At 42.8% G+C, this 9,744-nt stretch overlaps 1 protein-coding gene across 2 annotated transcripts; it reads left to right on the forward strand.

Annotated features, from left to right (window-relative positions):
* Positions 1-297: 297 nt before the first annotated feature.
* On the forward strand, positions 298-4,799 carry LOC110488193 (SH3 domain-binding glutamic acid-rich-like protein 3). Of its 2 annotated transcripts, none has more exons than XM_021560300.2 (3): positions 298-711; positions 2,127-2,290; positions 2,478-4,799. In XM_021560300.2, the coding sequence occupies exons 1-3, from the start codon at positions 663-665 to the stop codon at positions 2,541-2,543; spliced, it is 279 nt and encodes a 92-aa protein (XP_021415975.1). In that variant the 5' UTR covers positions 298-662; the 3' UTR covers positions 2,544-4,799. The 2 variants fall into 2 exon arrangements, with proteins under 2 accessions (XP_021415975.1, XP_021415974.1); XM_021560299.2 differs by having other exon boundaries at positions 309-707; positions 2,123-2,290.
* The last annotated feature ends 4,945 nt before the right edge of the window (positions 4,800-9,744 follow it).

The raw sequence follows: 9,744 nt of genomic DNA on the forward strand, positions 1-9,744 counted from the left end.
TAAATCATTTCAAATTCCTTTAATTAAGCAGACCAGACGGCACAATTTTTATTTTTTTTACATTTATGGATAGCCAGGGGCACACTTCAACACTCAGACATCCTTTACAAACGAGTGCGTGAATTAGTAAATTTTCCTGTCCTGCTAAGCATTCAAAATGTAACTAGTTCTTTTGGGTGTCAGGGAAAATGTAAGGAGTAAAAAGTGCATAATTTTCTTTTGGAATGTAGTGGAGTAAAAGTTGTCAAAAATATAAATAGTAAAGTACAGATACTCCATAAAACTACTTAAGTAGTACTTTAAAGTATTTTTACTTAAGTACTTTATACCACTGCCCTTCATGTTCATATAGTCTCAAACAAAAAAGCTGAAAAAATATTTTATAAATTGGATATGGGTAATCATTTTATTCCAGGCTATTTAACTTTACTACACACTGGACTATATGCCAATAACAGGCTCGATATACATGTCACAGTCCCATCAAATAGCCTACTAGTAGAACATCAATCTACACACAGGACTAAAGAGTTGCACTGGCCCTTTAAACCACACAGCAAATAGAGGCTTTTCAGCCGCGGAAGGCGATTGATCGTAGTCTTCGGCAAGAGAGGTATTCGCGGTTCGTGTGACAACACAAAGGGATATCGAGAATCGCAACCATGGGCGTCAAATTGTATTATACCACCGTTACTGCATCCAGAGAGGTGAGATGAAACGGATATTCATTGATATATTATATTCTTGCAGGTGGATACACTTCTAATTGACCCTTTATGGACCAGTCTGAAAGACACACCCAACGCCCTGTCAACGATCCATCCCAGGATCTGATCAGCATATATACACAATGAGAATTTTCCATGTTTTAGATCAAGAATGTAATTGTTTGCATGTGTGGAATAATTTATAATTCAGTCCACCATTCAATCGCAACGTTTTTGAAGAACGACTTTATTTAGAGATGAACAAAACAGACCAGGAAATGCAAACTCACCCCGAAAATGGGGACGGAAGTCATATAGTTCTGCTTCATTTCCTCTGTCTGCGTTTGGCGGTAGATCTCACGAACCTATTCGAATAATGAGGGCATGTTAATTGCATATTTTTCGCATTCTGCAACTTACCTAATATAATCGATGCATGCCTAGACAAGTGGAACTAGGTTAGCATACTTGTCAGCAATGGCTACCGTGTACCTGCCTGCACGGTGGATGTGAACTATTTGTGCAGTCTAAAAGCATTATAAACAGACAGGATTTCGCTTTTCGTGGAAATTATCAAATTGATACAGATGTTGCAGCGTACTTCCCAAGAGTTTACATTCGCTCAAGCGTGGACACACAGTATCAATTTATGCAAAACATCGTGGTTAAACATCTGGTGTCAATTACAGGGAGATTTGTTTTTCGGTGGCCTCTGCATTGCACTGCCAAATTATCCATAGCCTATAACCATCGGGTCATATGATTAACGATCTTTTTTAATCGAAGACTTTGAAAATGTTTAGCCATAAGTTATGTAATTTCACCTCTTCTACAAAAAAATAAGGGATTCAGTCATTCGGTTTGGCCCTAGCTTTCCGCTTGTTTTCTAATAGTAATTTTAATCGGCTTTCAGTAGTGCGTGGTGTCTTCCTGCCTTGCCCATTGAATGCCAGGCTGTATGTAGTTGGTGGGTGAAGTAGACGTGGTTACACAGCAAACACACCCCATCCCCCAACTTCCTCAATCCGGCCCAACAAGATAGCGTTGCACAATTAATCATCAACCACACATTATTATAAACCCTTTTAGCTTTTAAAGGCAAAGCAGACTACTTAGATCTATTTAGCCGTTTTCTGTCTCTCTGTCAGGATAATCATAGAAGTGTTAATGCCACCCATCTATCTCCCTTAACAGCAGACATTTAACAAAGCAGATCTCTGACTGTTTGGTGCCTGGTACTACAAGTAAAGCTTGCACCCTTTTCACACTATCTTACCGAACTGTACCGTGCTGGCTCTGATATGTCTTTTCACATTGTCCTTTTCAGCGCTATGTTAAATGTATAATCAGGCCAGTAGTGTGAAAAGTGCAATGGATCCCTGATCCTGAACTGACCCTTTCCTCCCCCCCTCCAGGTGAAGTCTCAGCAGGCGGAGGTGATGAGGATACTGGAGAGTAAGAGCATCCAGTACGAGCTGATTGACATCTCAGTGGGCGGGGAGGTCAGGGACGAGATGAGAAGCAAGGCAGGGAACCCCACGGCTGTCCCGCCACAGATCTTCAATGAGGACCAGTACTGTGGGGTAAGGAAGGGAGAATGAATATTTGTGAGCTATGATAGAGTTGTGTGTGTTTTGAGTGTTTATTTAACGGTATGAGGATAATAAGTATAGATGAAAAGGTAGGTAACTGTTTACTTAGATGGCATAAACATGTTATGATATGACCCCTTTATAATACCTTCTACTCTGTTTGGTCTCTTTCCTCCAGAACTATGAGATGTTTTCGGACGCAGTGGAGGAGGACAAAGTGGAACAGTTTCTGAAGATGGCGTGATGAGGAAGAGTCGTGTGTCCCCCCCGGAGGCTCCTTGACTACCCTTCTGCCGCACTGGCGGTGCCCGCCCTCTTTCTCAATGCCATGATGAATGCCAAATACAACCAACCAATCAAAAGGCACACACACTCCTTCCCACCCCGCGGGACTCTTACCTAACCACTGTTGAAATGATTGTGTATGTTTTATACAGCACTTATTATGTTCTCCCCATTTCTTTCGTCACTGTTTCTCTTTGTGGTCAAGATCTGGGTTCAAATACTTTCAAATCATGTTAAATGCTTAAGTGGTACTTTTTTGAAGCTTTCCTGTAGCAATTGAACCAATAGAAATGTCCAAAAAAGGCAAACCCCACCCACCTGGCACTCCATGCAGACTAAAGCAAATGCTTAAATATATTTGTATTTGGAATAGTATTTGAACCCAGGCCTGCTTGATCCGATGTGTTCATGTCACTAATCATTCTGAGTCTGGTCTGTGGGATCAATGGAGCTGCCTAATCTAGATGTGTGGTAATTAGGTCAAATAATCTGGGCTGTACATGGTCCACTAATCAAGAGGCTAACATTTACCAGGAATCGATCTTGGCCTGAAATGACCCTTTTATTCCCTATATTTACCGGGTCAAATGTAGTGCACTACGGCTGCATTTACATAGGCAGCCCAATTCTGATATCTATTTTCACTCATTCAATTTTTGACCAATAACATCTGATCTTTCCATACAGATAATTTCCAGAGCTGATCTGAAAAAATATATATCAGAATTGTGCTGTGTGTCTAAACACAGCCTATGTAGGGAATAGGGGCCATTTCATACCCAGACCAAACAAACAGAAAACCAAATACTTGGTTACCATTACTTAGATTTAACGGTGTTGTCTTTTCCTTACCTGTCCCACTTCCATGTTGTTCATATCGACAAAGTCATTTTCAAAATGTACGTTGGCCTACTGTAGACATCAACATGGATAGGAGAACGTAGCATGGAGAACGTAGACGCCAACAATCACAGAACCTTAAAGACATGTGAATTGTGGTAGAGACAGAGTAAGTGAACTGGATTCTACTCTGGTCCAAAACATGTCAATGCTTAGCATGCTAATGGTGTCAAAGGTCCATCCTGGAAAGGTGAGTCCAGAATATGGTAAAAACAGACAGACAGCATTTCATAGTGTTAAACTTGGTGCCAATACATATGTGAGAATGTGCTTTACAGCTGGATATAGTCTCACTTTACACTATGTTACTGCATTCCAAAGACTGCTGTATTTTTTAAGAGACCACTTGCATTTGCTGGGAATGACCTGATCGTCAATCATTGGTCTTACATAGACATAAAATAGACATATTTATAGGACATTGTCGCAAAAACTACATAACACTGTTACTGGTACTACAGCTGTACATCCTTACTGTAAGAGAACTGAGTTTGAGTATTATAATCCCCTGAATTTATAAGCCCCAATGACTGTTTAGGACTTGTTACTGTTCTATCTGTGGTAATGTGTAATTCAATCTCGAACCAGCTTGAAGATGCAGTAAAGACAACTATGCACATTAAACTCTGCCTCACATCCCCACTGTTTTACTGACGTTTGGCTCCTGAGTGGATAAAGAAAGTGTTTCAGATTGAACTGACACAATCTCATCCTTAGAAAAACTAACTCACCACATGGGGAAAGTTGAAGGCCTCGCTTTTAGTGCTTCAAGTGTCTACTCCTCTTTCTTCCAACTGGTTTCTCTTCCATGGGATGTTGTAAAAAACGTATGTGCCGTTTCATGTGTAGAGTCCCACATCTTTTACCCAGTATGTCATCCTCGTTTTAAAAAATATATATGTAATCTCTGTGCTAGAGCATACCTATCATTATAACCCCTGGTTCCACACATAGGAACCTTGATTTTCATCTATCTCAGACAAAGTCTGGCAACGCACCACCACACGCATAGTATATCTGGGTATGTAGGTGTGGGACCTCTATTCTGTAATGGCAGCCTTCACAGACAATGTTTACCATTTGATGGTGGTTGATGTGTTATTGGTCAATGATGTGTAGCTATTTTCTATCAACTATATGTTCAACATTCCATGTCTCTCTCTTCGAACTATTGCTTTGCTTTTGGACCAAAGCCCCTTTGGCCAAAATAAATAAAAAATAAAATATAGGGAATGAGATGCTGTTGTCTTCCAAGAAGATTGGGAAAAAGGGTCAAATAAGTATTATGGTTCAAATAAAAAGGAATTATGGCTAATAGGTCTATTTGTGTTTTAAAATGTGAACCAAGGACTCAGTTGTCACTTCAAAAAAACTAGTTGATTCATTTGGTCTTGAGTGTGTTATGAACATATTCTTCATTGTACAATAACTAGTATTACAAATACGATTGCAAAGCTGTCAAAACAGAGAGAAGGAAAAACATATTGTAAAAAGGACACAGTACATATAATATACATACCGTATATTCATCAGATACTATATTGATTCAGTGGTATTTATCTTACGGCTCTCTGATATCTTGATTACGGCAGCCTTTCCATTTGCGGTTCACTTCATCTCATTGAGGAATGTTACAGGGCCCTGTGCCCCTTCAAATTACACCTCTTCAAATTAGTGGATTCGGCTATTTCAGCCACACCCGTTGCTGACAGGTGTATAAAATCGAGCACACAGCCATGCAATCTCCACAGACAAACATTGGCAGTAGAATGTCCTTACTGAATAGCTCAGTGACTTTCAACGTGGAACCTTCATAGTATGCAACCTTTCTAACAAGTCAGTTAATTTAATTTCTGCCCTGCTAGAGCTGCCCCAGTCAACTGTAAATGCTGTGATTGTGAAGTGGACACATCTATCAGCTCAGCACTGTCCACTACTGAGTTCCAAACTGCCCCAGGAAGCAACATCAGCACAATAACTGTTTGTCAAGAGCTTAATGAAATGGGTTTCCATGGCCGAGCAGCAGCACACAAGCCTAAGATCACCATGCGCAATGCCAAGCGTCGGCTGGAGTGGTGTAAAGCTCGTCGCCTTTGGAAACGCGTTCTTTGGAAGGAGGAATCACGTTTCACCATCTGCCAGCCCAACGAACAAATCTGGGTTTGGCAGATGCCCGAGTACACTAATTTCCCCAATGCATAGTGCTAACTGTAAAGTTTGGTGGAGGAGGAATATTGGTCTGGGGCTGTTTTTCATGGTTCGGGCTAGGCCCCTTAGTTCTAGTGAAGGGAAATGTTAATGCTACAACATACAATGACATTCTAGACTCTTCTGTGCTTCCAACTTAGTGGCGACAGTTTGGGGAAAGCCCTTCCTTGTTTCAGCATGACAATGCCCTTGTGCACAAAGTGAGGTCCATACAGAAATGTTTTGTTGAGATCGGTGTGGAAGAACTTGACTGGCCTGCACAGCGCCTGACCTCAACCCCTTCGAACACCTTCGGGGTGAAATGGAACGCCGACTGCGAGCCAGGCCTAATCGCCCGACATCAGTGCCCGACCTCACAAATCCCAGCAGTAATGTCTAGTGGAAAGCCTTCCCAGAAGAGTGGAGGCTGTTATAGCAGCAACGGGAGGACCAACTCCATATTAATGTCCATGATTTTGGAATGAGATGTTTGATGAGCAGGTGTCCACTGAATTTGCTCACACGATCAAAGTTGTTTTCTCACGTGTTGTGATCACGGGTCTGACATGAGAATACAAGCTGTAAGAACATCATGATACTGCTGGCTGCTTGTAATCCTTCAGTGTACAGGTCCTGACATTGACACATGGTCGGGCACAGGAAGTTAAAACGCCCACTCAGCGTTTCCTGTTCAAGTTGTCCTCTATGTTGATGGGAACTGAGCCGTGACTGTGTATACAGCATGGCTCTGGATGGGAACCGGCTGTAAAACCTTATCTGATGCTGCACGAATATCCATCCATCTGGTGGTGAAATAGAAACAGTAATAAGATCAAAGATTAACCATGTTTGTGAAAGTGTTCATTTATTTACTATTTATGTATTTGTCATGTTGGTAGATCAAATAAGATGTACAGTGCCTTGCGAAAGTATTCGGCCCCCTTGAACTTTGCAACCTTTTGCCACATTTCAGGCTTCAAACATAAAGATATAAAACTGTATTTTTTTGTGAAGAATCAACAACAAGTGGGACACAATCATGAAGTGGAACGACATTTATTGGATATTTCAAACTTTTTTAACAAATCAAAAACTGAAAAATTTGCGTGCAAAATTATTCAGCCCCTTTACTTTCAGTGCAGCAAACTCTCTCCAGAAGTTCAGTGAGGATCTCTGAATGATCCAATGTTGACCTAAATGACTAATGATGATAAATACAATCCACCTGTGTGTAATCAAGTCTCCGTATAAATGCACCTGCACTGTGATAGTCTCAGAGGTCTGTTAAAAGCGCAGAGAGCATCATGAAGAACAAGGAACACACCAGGCAGGTCCGAGATACTGTTGTGAAGAAGTTCAAAGCCGGATTTGGATACAAAAAGATTTCCCAAGCTTTAAACATCCCAAGGAGCACTGTGCAAGCGATAATATTGAAATGGAAGGAGTATCAGACCACTGCAAATCTACCAAGACCTGGCCGTCCCTCTAAACTTTCAGCTCATACAAGGAGAAGACTGATCAGAGATGCAGCCAGGAGGCCCATGATCACTCTGGATGAACTGCAGAGATCTACAGCTGAGGTGGGAGACTCTGTCCATAGGATAACAATCAGTCGTATATTGCACAAATCTGGCCTTTATGGAAGAGTGGCAAGAAGAAAGCCATTTCTTAAAGATATCCATAAAAAGTGTAGTTTAAAGTTTGCCACAAGCCACCTGGGAGACACACCAAACATGTGGAAGAAGGTGCTCTGGTCAGATGAAACCAAAATTGAACTTTTTGGCAACAATGCAAAACGTTATGTTTGGCGTAAAAGCAACACAACTGAACACACCATCCCCACTGTCAAACATGGTGGTGGCAGCATCATGGTTTGGGCCTGCTTTTCTTCAGCAGGGACAGGGAAGATGGTTAAAATTGATGGGAAGATGGATGGAGCCAAATACAGGACCATTCTGGAAGAAAACCTGATGGAGTCTGCAAAAGACCTGAGACTGGGATGGAGATTTGTCTTCCAACAAGACAATGATCCAAAACATAAAGCAAAATCTACAATGGAATGGTTCAAAAATAAACATATCCAGGTGTTAGAATGGCCAACTCAAAGTCCAGACCTGAATCCAATTGAGAATCTGTGGAAAGAACTGAAAACTGCTGTTCACAAATGCTCTCCATCCAACCTCACTGAGCTCGAGCTGTTTTGCAAGGAGGAATTGGAAAAAATGTCAGTCTCTCGATGTGCAAAACTGATAGAGACATACCCCAAGCGACTTACAGCTGTAATCGCAGCAAAAGGTGGAGCTACAAAGTATTAATTTAAGGGGGCTGAATAATTTTGCACGCCCAATTTTTCAGTTTTTGATTTGTTAAAAAAGTTTGAAATATCCAATAAATGTCGTTCCACTTCATGATTGTGTCCCGCTTGTTGTTGATTCTTCACAAAAAATTACAGTTTTATATCTTTATGTTTGAAACCTGAAATGTGGCAAAAGGTCGCAAAGTTCAAGGGGGCCGAATACTTTCGCAAGGCACTGTATCAGCTGATGTAAGAAGGGCTATATAAATACATTTGATTTGATATGATTTAGAGCCTTGACAACAGCCAAAAGCTCCCGATCACCCACATCATAGTTTCGCTCTGCCGGGCTGAGCTTCTTCGAAAAAAAAGCACAGGGGCGGAGCTTTGGTGGCGTACCCGAGCGCTGAGACAGCACAGCTCCTATCCCAGCCTCGGACATGTCCACCTCTACTATAAATGCCAAAGAGGGATCAGGATGAGCCAGCACCGGAGCCGAGGTAAACAGAGCCCTCAGCTGACCAAAAGCCCTGTCCGCCTCAGCTGACCACTGCAGTCGCACCGGTGCCCCCTTTAGCAAAGAGGTAGGGAGCCGCTACCTGACCAAAGCCCTGGATACACCTCAGGCAAACCCCAAAAACCGCTGCACCCCCTTTACCGTGGTTGGAGTCGGCCAATTACGCACGGCTGAAATGCGGTCACTCTCCATCTCAACCCCCGAGGTGGAAATGCAATACCCTAGGAAGGAGACGGACTGTTGGAAGAACAGACATTTCTCAGCCTTGACATACAGGTCATGCTCCAACAGTCGACCAAGCACCTTGCGCACCAGGGACACATGCTCCGCGCGTGTAGCGGAGTATATTAGAATGTAATCTATATACACCACTACTCCCTGCCCGTGCAGGTCCCTGAAAATCTCGTCTACAAAGGATTGAAAGACTGATGGAGCATTCATCAACCCGTACGGTATGACAAGGTACTTATAATGCCCAGAGGTGGTACTAAATGCCGTCTTCCATTCATCCCCCTCCCGGATACGCACCAGGTTGTAAGCGCTCCTGAGATCTAATTTTGTGAAGAAGCGTGTCCCTTGCAATGACTCTGTCACACTGGCTATGAGAAGCAGCAGTACTTCACTGTGATCTGATTTAAACCTCGATAGTCAATACACGGGCGTAAACCTCCATCCTTCTTCTTCACAAAAAAGAAACTCGAGGAGGCAGGTGAAGTGGAAGGCCGAATGTATCCCTGTCCCAGAGATTCGGAGACATATGTTTCCATAGCCGCTGTCTCCTCTTGTGACAAAGGACACACGTGACTCCTGGGAAGTGCTGCGTCTACCAGGAGATTTATCGCACAATCCACTCGTCGATGGGGTGGCAATTGAGTTGCCTTCTTTTTACAGAAGGCGAGAGCCATATCGGCATATTCAGGGGGGATGTGCATGGTGGAGACCTGGTTTGGACTCTCCACTGTAGTTACACCAATGGAAACACCTACACACCTCCCTGAGCACTGACGTGACCAACCCTTGAGAGCCCCCTGTTTCCACGAAATAGTGGGGTCATGATCGGCCAACCAGGGACGCCCCAACACCACAGGAAACGCAGGTGAATCGATCAGAAAAAGACTAATTCTCTCCTTATGATCCCCCTGCGTTATCACACATAGTGGAGCTGTGACCTCCCTGATCAGTCCCGACCCTAAAGGACGACTATCTAAGGCATGTACAGGGAAGGTCACATCAACAGGAACAATAGGGATCCCTCATCTA

This window comes from Oncorhynchus mykiss, chromosome 32 (genome assembly GCF_013265735.2).
Source record: "Oncorhynchus mykiss isolate Arlee chromosome 32, USDA_OmykA_1.1, whole genome shotgun sequence".
Taxonomy (NCBI): Eukaryota; Metazoa; Chordata; class Actinopteri; order Salmoniformes; family Salmonidae; genus Oncorhynchus; species Oncorhynchus mykiss.